Consider the following 21,230-nt stretch of genomic DNA (forward strand, 5'->3'; position numbering starts at 1 on the left):
ATTTCATTCCTTCGTGTATATATGTTTATAAGTAAATATAGGCTGCACGGGCAAAAAAACTGAAACATTGAGAAAAGTAGAAAACTGCAAAAAAAAGTAAAATTTTGGGCACCTAAATCTTAACAACCTGAAAAGGTTTGCTTCAAAAATGCTTGATTCATAATGAACTGTTTTAATCATGGATTGTTTGAATAGACGTCAATCAGCTTGTCTACATAATACTCTGTTGATTGGAAGATTCGAGGAAAATAAATCTTATTGAAAACAAAATTATCCCAAGTCATTTTCATGTACAAATCTGTCCTCAAATTAACATTAGGAGGTATTTGCCTTAAAATCATTTTCAATAAAATATACACAGTTTTCTTTCGATAGTAGTTCTTCTTGACGACAGAAGGATAAAATTGGAAGGGCTTTGGAGGTTCTCGGCTCTAATTCTGTAACTGTTATGTGCCGTCAAGGACGAGATATAGATTCTCATTTTATTCAGAACGTCCATATTAATGATTCTTTATTTCAAGCACATGAGGGCGTATTAGATGACCTGGAAGCATATGAGGTCTGAGAGTCTGAAAAGTGAAAAAATCAAATCACGAAAAACAGAAAAGTGTTTTGGAGGAGAGATCCATTTTTTCATTGCTTTTCAAGTATACAACTTTAGTTTCCCTCAGCAACATACCCTCGCTCTCAGCTGAGTTAGCAAATAAACAGTAGCGCATATTGATCCTCACCTCAAACAAATTTGGATGATTGGAGTCATAACTGCCGATATAAATCGGCCTAGATCTATAAACAAATTATTGTAAGAGTATGAAGTTTTTTCTTTCTTCATCTTATAATAAATTAAGTGTTATAAAACTGCCTTATTGGTATTTCTCTGACGGTTTCAGACCTTGCATGAAAAAAGAGCGGCACGCGCTTTCTTTTGAGAAAGTTATTGTCGTTTAAATCGATTCACTTTCCAGCAGAAAATAGTTAATTAAAGATTTCAATTGTCTCTGATGTGCTTGCATATTTTACCTTTGATTTCCTTTTAATCATTTCTATAACGTCTAAAATTGTAAGAGTATTTCTTTGTTGTGTCGCTTCCGTAACTACAGAGGAGGTTGAAAAGGTAAACAATAAACATAATTTCAACATTTAATTGTAAACACCAATTAAGTCAGGACATTTTGAATTATTGAATCAATGCACCATATTTAAAAAAACAGGAACTGATGATAATTCTATTCTATGTATCGTTCAAATTGACATTTAAATTCTGTTTGATAATGACATAACACTCGATTGGGCATCCGTGGAATGAAAATTGATAAGACAATGAGCATAATCATCATCTCTTCTTAATCAATGTCTTTAAAAATAAATTTTAGCAGCATAATTTTTTCTGCATGGTTTTTCGTATTCTTTGTTCTTATTAGTCCTAGCCGCGATGTATGTGTTATCGTTACGACTAAACTCTCTATTATTTTAGTTATAGTTTAGTTGGTCCCCGTACAAGTGCTTAGTTTTTGAACAAGAAAAAACCATGCTCAAAACCAGATTTGCGAATTTCATATGAGTTTAATTTCTGTTTGGTAAAAACTTTATGGAAGAAACTGATATAACAACAAATAAATTAATTGATAAGCAAATTGTTTCAAATATGATTCAAGCTCAGGCTTGCGCCCCTGTGTGAATATTGCCTGTCGGGCTCTAATGGGGGGGGGGGGGGGTTGGAGAAGCTATAGACCCTCCTCCACAATGATGTCATAGCAGGTACATTCTTGCAACAAGTCTTGAGGGAATGCCTTCACGAAGTCCTCGATCCGCACCTCCTTCTCTCCCGCAATCTTTTTCCACCAGCTGGTGAGGACATTGTCACTTTGGTCTTGGGGGAAGAACTGGTCGGCCAGAGCTCTCACTTTGGGGGTGGACCCGTCTCTTGATTTGGGGAATTTACGGTCTAAACATTATTAATAAGTGCTTTGTAGTACTATACGATGTTAATTCAAGATGTTTTTGAATTAATGGTCCATAAAATAGATAATAAAACCAATAGATAAGTATGGCGGGTTTATGGTGAACTGGGCTTGTGAATGATTTTGTAGCCAATACTTTAAGAGCCGGTGAAATTTTGAGAAATTATCATACTTGTGACATATGATACTACTTATCATATCAGATCAAACGGCATAAGTCCAGGCGATCACAAAAGCTACTCACACAGACGAGTCTTCCAAAATAGATATTCGGCAACCACACGAATACCAACCATTAGAATATTTGCGAGCAATTGCTTCAAACATGTCATTTTGAGAAACTGTTTCAATCTTTTGCTTTTTATCTGTGTAATTGTGTTGGAATCTGTGTAAGTGTAAATATAATTCATTTAATTATTCAATTAATTTAATTTGATTGAGTTTACACCTCTTTGACAGTCAAGTGGGGGTTTATTTCCCTGGGGTTTTTTTCCTATCTAATTTTGGGTTGGGTTTTTTCCGTGAGGTTTTTTTCCGAAACCGGGGGTGTTCATTTTTGTTCATGGTTTAAAAATTGTTATCGTTTAATCCTTTGTTCACATATCTTGTTGCATCATGATTTCAAACAAATTTAACTCTAGGTGAATTATTAACAGTATATCTGTTTCATTATCCATTCTACAGATCATGTTCTGCATATTTGGAGTTGTTTTGGGAGATAATCTTTTGGGTCCTCAAATTTAGTTCCCCACAACTGGAATTCAGAAGTGGATGGATGTACGCTTAAAAATTTCACATTTAAAAGGATATTGCTCTTGTCTGATCTATAGTTAATTTAATCATCTGATAGTTCCAACATCAAGAGTCAATTTCATCCGGTAATTCTCAATGGCATTGACACATTGGTTTGAACCCTTTTCCTTACTAGCGATGGTTCTAGACTCACCGATGAGTCGTTGGAACTCGAGGTTGTCTAGTCCTCCGCTGCAGTTGGTGTCACACAGGGCGAACCAGTAGAAGAAGTTGGAGGGTTCTCGGAAAGGACTGACGAGACACTTGATAAAGCACAGTACGTCCAGGTTATCACCGTAGGCCTTGTCCTGGTTCCTCAAATGGGTGTCGAACACCTCGTCAAATTTGATGTCCATCATCTCTCGCTTTGTCAGACCAAATATATTTCCTAGAATGTCTATAAACACACAGCAATCACAATAAATACACTCACAAATGTCTCCAACTGATTTTATTTTTATGGCCAATTTAATGCGCGCAATTGAAAGTAAAGAAATCATTCGCATTCCTGAAATTTTATTTCACAAAAATTGTTGATAGGCAAATCTTTTTTTTTTACAAATTCATAACTTGATACGAAAAATGAAAGTGACCGTGAGAGCCTGTGAGTGACAGGAAGCTTCACTACATTGATATTTTTGTATCTCTTAGAGTTAGAGCTGATTAGAAGAATAGCAATAAATGCAAACACAATGCACTCTGTGAATATTCAAAACAACAAATATAGTTGATCAGAACAAGAAAATTTAAAAAAAACCTTGAAAGTTTTATGGAGAGCTATTCGACCTAATAAAAATCTATGAGCTTATGAACAGTACAAGTGACATCGCTGTGCTTATGAGAGTTCTATTTCCAACAGGGTTCAATTTTTAAGTGATTTTTGTAGATGAAAAACCGTTACTCTAGCCTTGAAAATAAGTTTCTTAAATCTGATCACAATGAACATACCCCAATTCCTCTTTTTGAGCATGTAATTAGCCTGTAATTTTTTGCCCGGTTTCTATCAGTAATTACTTGAGACCAAAATCAAATATTTAATTATCCTTGTGATTTGAGTAATCGCAAAAATTGTAATTCGTTCTTACTTGTAATTCTTTAGCATCCAAAGGGAAATTTCTGAAAATAATCAGCAATTAGGCTTTCTGTCTTCCCGGTCTAATTGTCACTAGCTTAGTTATTAGATACTGCAACCGTGCACAAAAGTGACGCGAGCATCTGTGTTACCTACTCATATCACGTATTCAATCCAACATCGGCCACGTAATGAAGAAATCAGTGAACATTTAATTCTTTCTGTGTTAATATTTCTAAATCAAAACATTTTCGCCATTGCACAGAATCTGGTCATTGCGCAGGTAAACAATATGCACTTAAACTTCCTGCTATGACTTCTCATTGAATGTGTTCAAAAAATTATTTGATCCTTTAAATAACAAGGCGGCTCGGTAATGTGCAATGGCACATAAGGTTCCGACCCCGCCCATCCACAATTTTGGCATAATTGTCTACCAAATGAGGAACAGATAGAAAAACCCAAAAATTATTTTTTGCGAATCCCAAAAAAGCCCAAGTCTTTTTCAAAAAATTCTGTATGAACGATAAGATAACCTCCAAAACAAATAACTCAGTGGAGTAAAAATTGATGCATTAGATTACTGTAATATGTCAATATTAAGAAAGCGAGTCAAAACGAACAGCAAAATCAAACAACAACAACAACAACAAACATTAATTACATCAAAAAATTTATGTCCCTCTTAAAAAGTAAATTTAATAACAAAAGTCAATACCGTCAGATAAACCTGAAACTAAACAAAAATAATTTATAAATCACCAGAAAACATATGCGACCAGTCCATAAAAAAGGTTTGGTAACAATTATACGAAAAAGAACAAAAACAGAAAAGTAAAAAAAATTAACTTATTTTTTTGAAACAATTAACTTCAAAGTAATAAATACCATTAGGAATAAATTAATATTACCACAAATTTGCGATTACCACTGCTTCTATAGAAGGGCATTAGGACCTGACCTTATTCATTTTTAGAGCGGCTAAAAAGAACAACAAAGAACAAACAAAATTTCAATTGAAACTTGCCAGAAAACGCTGTCAAAACCGTCAAGCCAAATTTTGGCACTCAAAATATATTTGATTGCGCCTTCTTCAAATAGCTATAATGTAGTACGTGGCCATTCATTAGTAAGACTAGGTAACAAGTAGACAAAAAAGCGAAGTGCTAAAGTATGTAATACTTTTAATTTTTTTTTCGAAACAAAATTACATTCAATGTCATGAAAGGCATTAATTACAAAAAGAGCTATTTAAATATCGTCGTTTTTTCATGAAAAGGAAACCCTCGAGACCTGTAATTATCCAGAATATTTCTTGCATCTACAAAAAGAACGTCAAATATGACAAAAATCAAACTAATTTAATTTTTTTTTGTGAAAAAGCGGTGTCGAAGCCAGTAAGGTCATAACAAAATCTTTAAAAAAAAGATTTTAGGACACCAATCCCTTTTATTCCCTTGACACCCAAAATGTCATATTTGACCTGTAATCAACTAACGAGATTAGGTAACAAGAAGAAACATAAAAAGAACAAAATTGCGAAGTTAAAAAAGGTTTTTTTTTAATTTTGGAAAACGATGGGTTTGAAAGTCATAAAAGCCATCAGCTATCTGCTAATATCAGAATATCGGTTTTTCTATACTTCCATGAAAAGCCAATGAAAGCTATCACTATACAGGAAATTTCATACGACCGAAACGACAAAGTATAAATGACAGTTAAGACAAAATTAAAAAATTCAATTGACTTCTTCAAGAAAGAGGCGTCGAGGCCCTTAAAACGATGATTTTTACATTTCAGGATTTTAATATGTTCAATTGTGCTTTAATTTGAATGCTAATAAGGTGACATGAGAACTGTCAATAATGTGATAATGTGACAAAATTAGAAAACGTGAAAAACGTGGCAAATATCAAAACAAACAAAAATCTAAAATCTTGTAGTATCAAAGCCAGAAAACAATAATTTCAGGCTTAAAACTGCAACCGAGAATAAATGTTAACTCAGTAGAAAGAAGAAGCAGTCTTTTTTTGCTGACACTAAGCTGGAAGTTGAACAAATTAAAAAAAAATAGAGGAAAAGTTAATTAAGCCATTATTTATTGAAAAGTCAATTATTTTTAAAAAAGAAACGACCATAAACTTTCAATTAAAAAACTAAATGCATTAGCCTGGAGCTGTTTAGCAAGCGAATTGGTTGGACCTATCACTCCTGAGCTTTGATTTGATATGTTCTGTTCTTTATTATTAAAAAAAAGTCTTTTTTTAAAAAAAAAAGACCGACTGATTACAACCCGATTTTTTTTGGATTGTAACAGTCCAAGAATGGCCCAAAACTACCCCTGTTATTTTTTATTGTCCGTTAAGAACAATTGATTTTTCGAATGTTGTAGATATAGATAATTTTTGAGTTGAAACTCAAAATAAATTTTGCATTTTTGATAATCAACGAGTAAAGTTAGCAAAAAACGGCAAAGTTTTAACTACAAGGCACTCTCTGCGGACTCTGAAGTAGAAATAGCCCCCCTCTGATTCTACAAAGATTGTATGAGTGTTGTTTGGGGGTGTACTGTAGGCAAATTTAATCAAAGTGGACTAGAGTAGCTTATTTCGTGCTATTGTTGATGAAAAAGGCTAAATTTTGAAATGTTTATCCAGATTTTTTGACCAAAAAAATTAAATCAAAACAATCAAAAATGCTTGTTTGTGTTCAAAAATAAAATCAACGACACTATTCTTATGAATTATAACAAATTTTAGCAAAATTGACGAAAATTTAGGCAAAAATTCCGGAAAATGTGAAAAAAAACAACGTGAATTCACTCTTCTTTTCTCAGAAGTTTAAGACTCGATAACTCCCTGTAGAAAACGAAAATTTAAAAATCTTTTTAATTCCATATTCTACGCTGGACGAGCTTTCTAATGATACCAGTCTCAACTCTACGATGAATATATCGAGCGGCGAAAATTCACGGAACAAAAAAAACCCAGTTGAGTATATAGTTCCTCCCCCCTCAAGAGGGTCGGAACAATAATAATTATGTATCTACAATACTTTGAATTGATGGCGCATACTTTCAGGCAGATGTTAACCGGTGAAAAAATTTACAATCTGTGATAAATCGTTTCACGATTTTCGGGATTTGTATATATGTGATAATGATCATCTCCTAAGTTTATTCTGGTGGCACTTTTTTTCTATCTAAAACAAAAAAAATGCCAGGGCTTATTTTTACGGTGATGTGGCCATATATCAAGATTCATATTTTTCGACTTTTTGTAATTATCTCTGGAATGAAACTCAATCAATTGTTTGCTCAAGATACATCGCTCGATAGAATAAATGTCTGCATGATGCTCTCTCAAAAGTTTGTAAATTTAGCTAAATATGTGCTTTGACTGTATTTTCAGCCTTTTGAAGAATTTATTATTGTTATTATTATTAATCTAGTAATTGAGTACGCCTTCATGTGAGGGGAGCCATCTTCAAGTATGAGTTGTACATGAGTTGAAAGCTTTTGTAGTTTTCAATTGTCGTATCATTCTGTTTGCTAAAAAAAAGAGGGCACTAAAAAACTAAAGCTGATTGAAAGTCTTATTGTAAATCGCTATTGCTAATTTTCAGACTTACTTCATATGCCCTTATTGATTCATGGGGGCCATTTTTTTCATGGGGGCTATTCTTTATATCATTACAGCACTGAAACACACACTTAAGTACCTGAATCTTTCCTGTGTTTAAAAAACGACGATACCGAATATCTCTTAAGCTTAAAAACGACGATACCGAATCATTCTTATGTTAAATACCTCAACAAAAGCAATGATGCCGACTACAAATCATAGGAACTTTCGCTAAATTTGGCTAGAAGAAAACGACGATACCAACAATTTTTAATGTTAGGAAACTGAAGACTTCACGACAAGGTTTTTGTTTCAAAATTTATAGTTTGGGCTTTCGAGGATAACAGTTTTAAACAACCTGTAGTTAAATGCTCGAATTCTTAATAAATTACTTCAGATTTGGTTTGTAAATTAAAGTTTCTTAAGACCCGTGTTATCCATAACCGCTTATTTGCATTTGGTCTTCTTGATACGCAATTTATTCACGGGAGAGCCTTCTATGCTAAATTGCAAATGAGGCTTCGGTTTACCTATATCTAAAAGAAACGCTGTTAACAGCAACTTCAGAAAACGCTGACAAATTAGAGTAAGTTTACTTGCAAAATCTGTACCTTCAGCAGCCTAACGCTAAAGCAGTTTGGGAAAATGCCATGGGAAGTATCGCTAAAACCGGGTACATTACAAATTTTTTCAAGTCCAAAGTTTGACTCATTTTTCCTTCAATAGACGTTTTTTGCTGGTGCTTTTAGAGTAGGGTATGCGAATCGATTATCGCGCAATGCCATGGCTCGGTCAAAAGGTTGAAATCATGCAAACGACTGCAAGATTTTAAAAAAAAATCGCGATATTACGCTATGGATTGTGATCTTGCTTTGGAAAAGTTCCAAAAAGCTATCATCGAAGAAGTTAACAAATATATTCCATTGAAACGATCAACAAACTCTAAGCAACCAAATTGGATCGACAAAATTAGAAAGAACTTAGCAGCGAAAAACAGTGGTTATACCAAAATTATTTGAGACACAAAAATAATGAAAACAAGGACTAATCAGCAAAATCAGGAATAAGCTGTAAAAGTAGATAAAAGAAAACTAAAGAAACTTTTATGAGAAAATGTTACACGAAAACGAAAAGAAAAACAATATAGAATGAATAACATCAAACATAAAAAAAAATACAGTATGCTATGGTTCCGAAATTAAAGTTTCCAGTCAGTAAGCGTTTCCCAAAAGAAACTTTCAAAAAATATTGCAAAAAACGGAAAAAAATCGCATGCAAAACGGTGGCAATGCTGATGACGCAGAAAACTACAAGCCAATCAGTTTATTACCAAGGATAGGAAAAAATAGAAAGAATCTTCTGTAGAGGAATGACCACATTCCTCGAGAAATCTGATTTTCTTAATAAAAAACATATTGGTTTCCGACCAAAAAGGTACCACGGACGCATCGCTAAATCTTTTCGAGGTCGTCAAACAGGACAGGGAAAAAAAGATCTAAAGAAGTAAAAGCTGTCTTCGTTGATCTGAAGAAAATACTTGACACAAAACATCAGAAAACATTTCCGAGAAAGATATTCAAATGTTGTTGTGAAGCAAAATGCCTGCTCCAATATCGAAAATTTGACGAGATCTGTAGAATCTGTTGCCGACTATTTCTCACGAAACAAACTGACCAACGATTTTAAAAAAACGCACCTATTGAATTTGGAAGCATAAGTTTCGTGCACAAGATAATATTGAAGAAGGAAGCGATCAGTCAGAAAAGGCCTCTAAAGAACTTGGAGTACAAATTGACGGAAAACTTAATTTTAATCAGCATAATTTTGAATTAAGATCGAAATTGTCCAAATTTTCAAGTTTTTTTTTATTTAGAGGACAGCTTTTTATGACCTATAAAGTTTACGTGAAACCAAAACTAAGCTTTGGCTTTTTAGTCTATCGAACCAGTAAAAAGACAACACTTCACCCACTGGAACGAAAGATAGAACAAATGTTTAGATTCAGCTTCGTTATAAGAAAGCTGAATCAAAAATGCAAAAACATAAGAAGTTTTAAATCCAGTCGGTTAAAGGTTCCAACATTTTGAATTGTTCAAAAAATTAGCAGAAATAGTTAACCGAAATGTGACTTAAGTATTCTAAAAGACAGAAGAAGAAATTGAGTCAATTAACTCAGAAAGAAGAAAATCCTTAACATTAAAAGCACGAACATGGTAAGTGGATGTAGCCTAAACAAAACGGATTAAAAATAAAAAAAAATGTGGAACTTCATCTTGAAATTAAGACCATTTTTTATTTCTGAAAAACATTTTTTGAGGTAAAATCAATTTAATCATTATCAGTATAGTTTTAGAGAAATCTCCATCAGCATCAAAGAACAATTATTTTCTATTATGTATTCAGCTAAACATTGATTAATCCAACGCACCTTTTTCTAATGTTTCTTGGTACTGCTTTTGTCATCACTTGACTTGGTCGATCTGACCTGTTAATGGCCTCTCAAGTATGTGGCTACTCCGTGCCTTTTGTTTTCTATAGCAAGACCAAATTAATTGAAAACTACTGACTATTTATTAGTCCGTAAGGTAATGAACTCCAACGCAAAAAATTTTCCACGGAAAAAACCCCAATCAATATTTTGAATTTTGGTCGGGATATTTTGTTCGATTGTGACAGTTTCATGTCAAGTCCCACCAGCTGCTAAGGTATGGCACTGACTCGCTAGATTTGACCAAAGGCGCTAAATTCGCAGTTCTTTAAAAATCAAATGGGGGTTTATTTCCGTGGGGGTTTACTTTTGCGGGGTTTAGTTATTTGGGTTTTTATTTTCTGTCTAAAAATAAGTGGGCTTTATTTTGTGTTTTTCTTATAAAACTAAGGGACACAGGTAGAGCCATACGGGCGCAGAGATCAAAATGCCATAAGATGATATTTGAAGCAGAATATTTTCCGTGCCCTGATTGGTTGCAATTGAACTCAGCCCATAAAGCAGTTGGTTTTTAAAAATATACATTAAAGAAAAGCGTAAAAATTGGCTATCCGTCGTCGCCATTTCTTACAATTGTTGTGCTTTAATTTAAACAAATCATGTTAATTGGTGAATCAAATTTATGCATTTGGCTCTGATTGTTTTTTGTTCTCATTCATTCGCATTCGGCTCTGCGGCCGTTCAGCTCTGCATTCATAGCTCATCCATACACACACACACAAACAGACACACACACACACACACACACACACACACACACGCGCGCGCGCATATATATATATATATATATATATATATATATATATATATATATATATATATATATATATATGTAAATAAGTTTATAGACATAACATTGTGTACAAGCGAAGACGTTTTTTGTTTCACATACATGGCCTGGAGCAGTTTTCGTCGAAATGCGTACAAGTTTTTTTAGATTTTCAATTACTTAACATTCAACTTATAGGAAAAAATGCATCACTTACTAAACCGCACGATAAGTTTACTAACAAAAATTGACTTATGGTGTCTTGGTTTAAGTCCTGTTGACAATGATTCAAAATTTTATGCATATTCCCGTTTCTCTTTGTTGAGACTTCAAATGGATTTAAAGTGTAAATTATCCTTCATACGATAATTTTGTTAATTCTATCGATTTGGTATCATATTGTCAACATTGATGCCAGCAGTCTTATCTAAAATTTCTTCTCAAAGGACTGCTTCAAATGTTTATATTCTAAAAACTTAGAAGAAGTTATAACAGTTTTAAATTTGCGCACCACTCTATTGGTCAGGGGGATAGTTCCTCAAAAATCTTCCCATTTCAGCCCATTGCAGCCCACTTTTGCATCGCAATTTTGGTCAGGATGTACCTCCTCAAAATCCCTCCCATTGTAGCCAAACCTTACATCGCATTTTTGGTCACCGGGGATAATGCCTCAAAATTCCTCCCATTGCAACCCTTTACTTACATCATTTGCCCCCAGACCAAATTACCCCCTCACTTTTATATCTTACCCCAATAGACAAATGACCCCCCCTCTAAACAAAATGGAAGAATTTTGATAGGACATTCAACCCGAGTAAGTGAGAATTAGCGCGACACATCGCATTTATGTCTCAACTTTGTGGGACTGTGCCAAATTTCACGCTTGTTTTTTTCTGTCTGATCATAGTCGCGTTTTCTCGAGTCATAGTCTCATTGTCCAACAAAGTCGAGACATAAACGCGTTGCGTCGCGCTAATTCTCATTAATTCGAATCATGGCTAATTTTTTGTCTGAAGTGTCTGGTGACACCACCTCAAATCGGGTTAAAATTTGTTAGATAATGCTTTTCCAATGAATAACCAATGTGCTAAAGCGCAAAGCGGAGAAATTTATTTCAAATGTAGGCAAATGGTTATATTTTTCTTCAGGTAAAACTAAATCCGTTTTGATCGCTGAATCGACATTTTCGACTTTTCCGCGAACCATACTAACAACTCTTTGCTAATTTGTGATGTTTTAAGTTTTAAATTTGTGAGAAACTTTTCATTAGTTTTTTGTTGTCAACACTTTTTCCCATTTTAGTTGACATAAATTACGAGTGCAGTATAAAAATGACGGATATTTTTATGTCATTTACCTGTCCTCCACGGCAGTTGAGAGGAAAAGAGATGGATTAACAGAGTTTGCAATTGTTTTATTGTTTATACACACAAGACAATATAAAATACTGTATGGCTCTTTTTCTATTCCTGTTCTATCTTTTTTAATATCAGTTTACCGTAAAAGGAACTCCAATGAACTGTTCGTTGGCTAGCCGGCAGGTCAAACTGCCTAGTTCTTCTCTCACCAGCAGTATGTTTTTTGTCCATTTGAGATCGGCCATTTTTTAATTCTTGTTTTTATGATCTTTAATCCCCAATTTTTGCAACAAAAAGAAAGCGCGTTGGTGTTTGTCTGAAAGGTTTGAGTGATTGTTCCATAATTCATTCAAAATACTGTTAAGACTTTTTTGGGGCATACAATAGTTTATACGTTTCACTTTGACCCGCCTTGTTTTTTTGCAGATTATTTCCTTTTCTCAAATGTTGTTTTGTTTCATTTATTTGAGCTTCGCTTAAACTATGGTTAGAGTGCACTTACGCACCACAAATTTCTATTAAGCTGAGAAAGGAGGTGAAGTGAAGCTTTTGATATTTTGTAAGGTCAACAGTTAATTTAGATAGAAACCATTTTAGCAATGACCGGGTGGCCACAATGGGGATATAAGAGAACAGTTGTTCAGACACTTGTGTTGTTTAAGTAGTCCAGGGAAACCAGACAGCTGTTCAAATAATCAAAATATACTGACAAAAAAAGTGCGAGCATTCTAGATGTATTATTTTCATCTTAAGATGTATTATTCATCTGGATGTATTATTTTCTTAATTTTTTGACTCACCCAATGAATGAGGAGCTCAAAATTTAATGCATTATCATACTAGCTGTAACTCAGTGGCGGGTGAAATGTGATTGCCCAGAACAGGAAGTTTTTCCTCAAACAATTTTTCCAAGAAGGAAAGGAGCGTGATTGCATTGGTGATTGTATGGGTTGAACTGATAACAATGATCGTTTATGAACCAAGATTTTCTAATTAAATAGATTGTGAAAAGAAAAAAAAACTTCAGAAAATATGCTCCAATTGGGCCGTTACTCCATAATTAAGCTTCAGTCGAGATAGAATATATAAAAAGACCATAGGAAGAGAAAAGAATAAACAATGATTTAAGTGAGAGTAGAAAACTCTCTCTATAGTTCTAATTTATAAATTTAGGCATCTCTTTTAGGGCTCAATAAGGGCACCACAACCCAATAGTAAGCTCAGTGTTTACTTCTTGTTAGCTTGCTCGCTCATGCCAACGAGAAAATGATCTCGAGCACGTTTTTTTCTTCAATTACAAATTTTCTTTGCCCTCGATTAACACATAAAAAAATTCGGGAAACAAATTCCGCTAACAAAAAAATTGGACAAGGTTTTGAAATACTGCCAAGTAAGCCATGGTTGCATTAAAAAATACTGCATCAAAAATTACAATGAATGCGAGCATCAAATTATGTATAACTCAAGATATGAGACATAAATTGAAATTACGGAATCTACATGTAATTATAAAATAATAACTAGTTAAGTCCAAAAAACTATACATGTAGAGCTATTGCAGTTAAATATTTCAGAACAAAAATTGTATAGGGATAATCACGAGTTTCATTGGGCAAATAAATTTCCAATAATTTTTCAAAATTTTGCAAATGGAATGCAAATTTTTGAATGGCTTAGGGATGCGAAGCTTCGCTTTGTTTTTTTCTTTTAGTTCACGTTTTCAGACATTTAGCAAATGATTGGGATATTTTGCCCCACTTCAAAAAACTTAATTTTAAAATACAAGGATTTTAGATTTTTAAAACCAAGTAGGAACTTCATTTGTTTTAAAATTCATAAGAGTTCCTACCCTACTTTGGAGGAACTATAGGCCCAACTGGGTTTTTCTTTAGACAGATTTTGCCGATGAAAATAACTCTTGTAAACAGCCATGAGAGGTATCATGAGCATTTTGTTAAATTTTGACGAATGGATTGACCTCAAAGGTGCTAACACAAACGTTGCAAACTTAATTGGGGGCTACTTTTATTTCAACTGCCTAATAAAGTGCTCTGAGTTTAAAATTTTAACGGTTTTTGCTAAACTGAACCGATATTTATCATTTAAAAAAAATTGTGTCATTTATTTTCGCAATATTTCTTTAAATTTGATAATTCTTTTCTGGCCACGAGAATTTATATTCGGTGCGGAAGTTTTGAATCTTTTTCGACGATTTTGCGTTCAGTGAAATTTTGAGCTTTACCAGTATCAATCGTTTTTCTGTTGTGTTCATGTTCAGTTTCATTAACAACACAAGTCATTGCTTTCTAGTAGGGCACAATTTTTTTTAAAGTTTCCAGTTAATAGCTTTTGGCTGTTATGACTTTATTTCTATGTAGACTGGGAAATTTTGAGTCTTGCCCTTTCTTCTTGTTATGCTATCTAGTACTCTTATTATGGCACGTTCGATTCATCTTTCCTTGAGACACAATAATATCCTATTTAGAAATTACAGATTATTTCTTTTTGGTTTTTATGGGTTTATCACTATGTAGTGTGATAAAGTTTCAGTGCGCTTCAGGGGTCCTTCATATACTTGTGCTCTTTTGGTGTCTTTTAGTCAGTCTGATAAGTGACAACTATTATTCAGGTAATTTTTTTGGTTTTTATTCCTTAACCTCTATGTAGTCTTAAAAAAGAGTAAAATTGTGAGTCCTGCCTTCATTTGTTGTTCTTTTTGATGTCATCTCACATAATTTTATTAATTAAAAACCTTTTATGTCTTCAATGAGAGATTAAAAAATTTTAATGTTTCCAGTTGACAGAGTTTAATGGTTTTTATGACAATCACTATGTAGTTTAGTACAAAATTGGTAAGTTTTCAGAGTTTTGTCAGTATTTGTTGCTCTTTTTGTTATCCTGTGACATAATCTGAGCTAAAGTAAATCTCAATGGCTTCGCAATGCGGCAAAAACAAACCTGTTTAATGATAACAGTTGATATCAGTTATTTTTCATGACTCTATGACGACTGTGTATTCTCCTATTAATATTGATAACATTTGAGCTTCAATTTTTTACTGCTTTGTTGTTCTCATCGGCCCTCTAGTGAATTGTAATTCAAACATTTCTGTAGCTAGTGTCAATATCTATTAGTGTTGACAACTTTTCCACGATTTGTGTTAAGTTTCAATTCAACGATTATTTCAGTTGTGGCAGTTTTTAAAATTTATCTTTACTGTCCCCTCAATCAGTCCTGTAAAGGACAGGTTTGTAAAGTCCTCTGATCAGGCCTAAATCCATTTGTTTGTTTTCATATTTAGTCACTGGTCGGATCATTATGTACGAATGTAGTACATTATCGAGCCTTTTGTGGTATGTTCGATACCTAAATCAGTTAATGGAATCAATAAAGAAGTTAATGGCAGCAGTTCATCTCGCGAAACAGTTCAGCTAATTAAGGCATCAATGCAGCTACACAAGGACCCACATAATCGGGCCCTTAATTTGAGCCAACGAACCTACGCAAGTGGGTTTTAAATTTATTTATAGAGTGGAACTTTGGGTTAGATTGCGTGTTTTAAAAATGTGTTTGTTAATCGGTCCGATTATCTCTCTTACAAGCAGTGAACTGTCAGAAATCTCTTTTCAAGTGCCATTTGTTTACTATGGACAGGATGCTATCAAATTTAGGGGTGACAGGTCTATATAGCTCAAAATTACAGATGCACACTTGATAGCGAAATTCGTTGTTGCAAATATGCTAGCCAAATTTGTTTTCTAAATTGTTATGTTGAGAATATGCAATGGTTATTAACCTCTGCAAAGTTCCACGAACTCTGCCCGTCCGATAAGGTTGACCCCTGCCTGGTTGCCCCAGTAGGGGTGTGCCCTCTTCTCTATCTTCTGTCTTATTGCACCCAGACTGGGCTCGAACTTGTGGAACCAGATCATCTCCTCGTCCCCCCACTCCCACCGCTTCTCAAACCCCATCGCATCCTTCACCCCTTTGGACAGGTTCTGCAGGAACTTCATCGACTTGTTCTTGGCCTGCTTGAAACTGAACACACAAAAGAACATCATAATAAACAATGCAACCAAAATTAGGCCATGCATCTATTTAATGCAACAACTTCACTGCTTTTGATAATGACACCAGTAGTAATATAGTGAGCTACACTCCCCGGGGGGGGGGGGGGGGGCGGGGGTGAGGTCCCCCATGTATTAAGATAGGGTATAGCGTATTTTTCGGGATTTGGGTCCTCCCTAACGTATTAAGATAGGGAATGAATTAGCATGTATTAAGATTAGGTATAGCGGTCTTAATGTATTAAGATTAGGTATAGGTTGCATGTATTAAGATTAGGAATAGAATCTCCATGTATTAAGATTGGGTATAGCCGCCATGTATTAAGATTAGTTATAGCCGCCGACATGTATTAAGATTAGTTATAGCCGCCGAAATGTATTAGGATTAGTTATAGCCGCTGACATGTATTAAGATTAGTTACAGCCGCCGCAATGTATTAAGATTAGTTATAGCCGCCGACATGTATTTAGATTAGTTATGGCCGTCGACATGTATTAAGATTAGTTATAGCCGTCGACATGTATTAAGATAGGGTATAGGCTCCATGTATTAAGATTAGTTATAGCTGTCGACATGTATTAAGGTTAGGTATAAGATCTAGGGTATTTTTTGCAGATTTTTTGCAGTTTTTGCAGAACTTATACAACTTTTGCAGAATTTCGGCAAAATTTTGCCTCCTTTTTTGCATTTCAAGCTAGGATTTCATCAAATACTTGATTCTGATTGGTTGAAAATACCAGTTTAAAAAATCACATGAGATATTTCAACGTTAGCAAAAATACAATAAAAAAATAAATAAAAGTGATCAACAGGTTGAAAGTTGACTAGTACTATACAACTTTTGTCAGAGTGAACAGTTTGCTAAGTGATGCAAGTTTTTAGCATTAAAATAAAATAAAAAAGCTCAAAATTAAGCAAAAATGATGTCAAATAGCATAAAATCTGCTAAATCGAATCAAACTTTACAAAATTTTTACTGAAAACTGAACTTAAAAAATCACAAATTATCCTAAATGTTTTAAGATTAGGTATAGCCTACATGTATTAAGATTATGTATAGTCTACATGTATTAAGATTACGTATAGCCTACATGTATTAAGATTATCTATAGTCTACATGTATTAAGATTAGGTATAGTCTACATGTATTAAGATTAGGTTTAGTCTACATGTATTAAGATTAGGTATAGTCTACATATATTGAGATTAGGTATAGTCTACATGTAATAAGATTAAGTATAGTCTACATGTTTTAAGATTAGGTATAGCCTACTTGTATTAAGAATATTTATAGTCTACATGTATTAAGATTAGGTATAGTCTACATGTACTAAGATTAGGTAAAGCCTACATGTATTAAGATTAGGTATAGTCTACGTGTAATAAGATTAGGTGTAGTCTACATGTATTAGGATTAGGTATAGCCTACATGTATTAAGATTATTTATAGTCTACATGTATTAAGATTATGTATAGTCTACATGTATTAAGATTATGTATAGCCTACATGTATTAAGATTATCTATAGTCTACATGTATTAAGATTAGGTATAGTCTACATGTATTAAGATTAGGTTTAGTCTACATGTATTAAGATTAGTATAGTCTACATGTATTAACATTAGGTATAGTCTACACGTATTAAGGATAGGTATATTCTACACGTATTAAGATTAGGTATAGACTACATGTATTAAGATTAGGTATAGCCTACATGTATTAATTTTAGGTATAGTCTACATGTATTAAGATAGGGCATAGGCTCCATGTATTAAGATTAGGCTCCATGTATTACGATTAGGAATAGAATCTCCATGTATTAAGATTAGGAATAGAATCTCCATGTATTAAGATTAGTTATAGCCGTCGACATGTATTAAGATTAGTCATAGCCACCGACATGTATTAATATTATTTATAGCAGTTGACATGTATTAACATTAGGAATAGGGTTTTTTCTGTAGAATTTTTGCAAAATTTTTCTGTTTTGTTTAAAATTACGTCATAGTAGCTGCTCGAGGTCAACAAATTGGTTAGTAATGATCGGCGCTTACTGGCTTAGCTTATTAGGATCCGCACCATCAGAAGGTTTTGCAGGGTATTTTTGCAGAACTTTTGCAGTTTTTGAGAATTTTTGCAGAATTCTTGCAAAATTTTGCCTCCGTTTTGCTTTTCAAGCCAAGTTTTGATCAAATACTTAATTCTGATTGGTTGAAAATACCAGTTTAAACAATCACATGAGATGAAACAAGGCAACGACACAGATTTCAACGTTAGCAAAAATACAATAAAAAAATAAATAAAAGTGATCAACAGGTTAAAAGTTGACTAGTACTATACAACTTTTGTCAGAGTGAAGAGTTTGCTAAGTGGTGCAAGTTTTTAGCATTAAAATACAATAAAAAGCTCAAAATTAAGCAAAAATGATGTCAAATAGCATAAATCTGTTAAATCGAATCAAACTTTACAAAATTTTTACTGAAAACTGAATTTAAAAAATCACAAATTATCCCAAATGTTGTAAGATTAGGTATAGCCTACATGTATTAAGATTATTTATAGTCTACATGTATTAAGATTAGGTATAGCCTACATGTATTAAGATTAGGTATAGTCTACATGTAATAAGATTAGGTATAGTCTACATGTATTAAGATTAGGTATAGCCTACATGTTTTAAGATTATTTATAGTCTACATGTGTTAAGATTAGGTATAGTCTACATGTATTAAGATTAGGTTTAGTCTACATGTATTAACATTAAGTATAGTCTACACGTATTAAGGATAGGTATATTCTACACGTATTAAGATTAAGTATAGACTACATGTATTAAGATTAGGTATAGCCTACATGTTTTAATATTAGGTATAGTCTACATGTATTAAGATAGGGCATAGACTCCATGCATTAAGATTAGGCTCCATGTATTAAGATTAGGAATAGAATCTCCATGTATTAAGATTAGGAATAGAATCTCCAGAATTTTTGCAATTTTTGCACAATTTTTTGCAGAATTTTTGCACAATTTTTGCACAATTTTTTGCAAAATTTTTCTGTTTTGTTTAAAATTACGTCATAGTAGCTGCTCGAGGTCAATAAATTGGCTGGTAATGATCGGCGCTTACTGGCTTAGCTTATTAGGATCTGCACCATCAGGGGGTTTTGCAGGGTATTTTTGCAGAACTTTTGCAGTTTTTGCATAATTTTTGCAGAATTCTTGCAAAATTTTGCCTCCTTTTTGCTTTTCAAGCCAAGTCTGGATCAAATCCTTAATTCTGATGGGTTGAAAATTTCAGTTTAAAAAATCACATGAGATGAAACAAGGCAAAGACACAGATTTCAACGTTAGCAAAAATACAATAAAAAAATAAATAAAAGTGATCAACAGGTTAAAAGTTGACTAGTACTATACAACTTTTGTCAGAGTGAACAGTTTGCTAAGTGGTGCAAGTTTTTAGCATTAAAATACAATAAAAAGCTCAAAATTAAGCAAAAATGATGTCAAATAGCTTAAAATCTGCTAAATCGAGACAAACTTTACAAAATTTTTACTGAAAACTGAATTTAAAAAATCACAAATTATCCCAAATGTTTTAAGATTAGGTATAGCCTACATGTATTAAGATTAATTATAGTCTACATGTATTAAGATTAGGTATAGCCTACATGTATTAAGATTAGGTATAGTCTACATGTAATAAGATTAGGTATAGTCTACATGTATTAAGATTAGGTATAGCCTACATGTATTAAGATTATTTATAGTTTACATGTGTTAAGATTAGGTATAGCCTACATGTATTAACATTAGGTTTAGTTTACATGTATTAAGATTAGGTATAGTCTACATGTATTATTATAAGGTATAGTCTACACGTATTAAGGATAGGTATATTCTACACGTATTAAGATTAAGTATAGACTACATGTATTAAGATTAAGTATCGACTACATGTATTAAGATTAGTTATAGCCTACATGTATTAAGATTAGGTATAGTCTACATGTATTAAGATTAGGTATAGCCTACATGTATTAAGATTAGGTATAGTCTACATGTAATAGGATTAGGTATAGTCTACATGTATTAAGATTAGGTATAGCCTACATGTATTAAGATTATTTATAGTCTACATGTGTTAAGATTAGGTATAGTCTACATGTATTAAGATTAGGTTTAGTCTACATGTATTAACATTAGGTATAGTCTACATGTATTAACATTAGGTATAGTCTACACGTATTAAGGATAGGTATATTCTACACGTATTAAGATTAAGTATAGACTACATGTATTAAGATTAGGTATAGCCTACATGTTTTAATATTAGGTATAGTCTACATGTATTAAGATAGGGCATAGGCTCCATGTATTAAGATAAGGCTCCATGTATTAAGATTAGGAATAGAATCTCCATGTATTAAGATTAGTAATAGAATCTCCAGAATTTTTGCAATTTTTGCACAATTTTTTGCAGAATTTTTGCACAATTTTTGCACAGAATTTTTGCACAATTTTTTGCAAAATTTTTCTGTTTTGTTTAAAATTACGTCATAGTAGCTGCTCGAGGTCAATAAATTGGCTGGTAATGATCGGCGGTTACTGGCTTAGCTTATTAGGATCTGCACCATCAGGGGGTTTTGCAGGGTATTTTTGCAGAACTTTTGCAGTTTTGCATAATTTTTGCAGAATTCTTGCAAAATTTTGCCTCCTTTTTGCTTTTCAAGCCAAGTCTGGATCAAATCCTTAATTCTGATGGGTTGAAAATACCAGTTTAAAAAATCACATGAGATGAAACAAGGCAAAGACACAGATTTCAACGTTAGCAAAAATACAATAAAAAAATAAATAAAAGTGATCAACAGGTTAAAAGTTGACTAGTACTATACAACTTTTGTCAGAGTGAAGAGTTTGCTAAGTGGTGCAAGTTTTTAGCATTAAAATACAATAAAAAGCTCAAAATTAAGCAAAAATGATGTCAAATAGCATAAAATCTGCTAAATCGAATCAAACTTTACAAAATTTTTACAAACGGAAGTCAAGATTTCACAATTTAACCTAGATGTTTTTAGATGACCTACAGCCGACATAAAAT

At 33.1% G+C, this 21,230-nt stretch overlaps 1 protein-coding gene across 1 annotated transcript; it reads right to left on the bottom strand.

Moving 5' to 3' along the window:
* Positions 1 to 1,126: 1,126 nt before the first annotated feature.
* On the bottom strand, positions 1,127 to 16,195 carry LOC142335233 (uncharacterized). The gene is made up of 3 exons (XM_075383633.1): positions 15,860 to 16,195; positions 2,908 to 3,150; positions 1,127 to 1,945 (listed from the first exon to the last, which is right to left on the bottom strand). Exons 1-3 carry the CDS (start codon positions 16,155 to 16,157, stop codon positions 1,725 to 1,727), a joined length of 762 nt encoding a protein of 253 aa, XP_075239748.1. The 5' UTR covers positions 16,158 to 16,195; the 3' UTR covers positions 1,127 to 1,724.
* Positions 16,196 to 21,230: the final 5,035 nt, after the last annotated feature.

Source organism: Convolutriloba macropyga, chromosome 2 (genome assembly GCF_964194025.1).
Source record: "Convolutriloba macropyga chromosome 2, txConMacr16.3, whole genome shotgun sequence".
Lineage (NCBI taxonomy): Eukaryota > Metazoa > Xenacoelomorpha > Acoela > Convolutidae > Convolutriloba > Convolutriloba macropyga.

What these genes read in the sequence shown, in the direction of transcription:
- LOC142335233 (XM_075383633.1), bottom strand. Translation starts at nt 16,157, where the DNA reads ATGCATGGCCTAATTTTGGTTGCATTGTTTATTATGATGTTCTTTTGT. An exon ending in GTTCGTGGAACTTTGCAGAG is followed by an intron (nt 3,151 to 15,859) that starts GTTAATAACCAT and finishes GTGTGTTTATAG; the next exon opens with ACATTCTAGGAAATATATTT. An exon ending in CGAGTTCCAACGACTCATCG is followed by an intron (nt 1,946 to 2,907) that starts GTGAGTCTAGAA and finishes AATAATGTTTAG; the next exon opens with ACCGTAAATTCCCCAAATCA.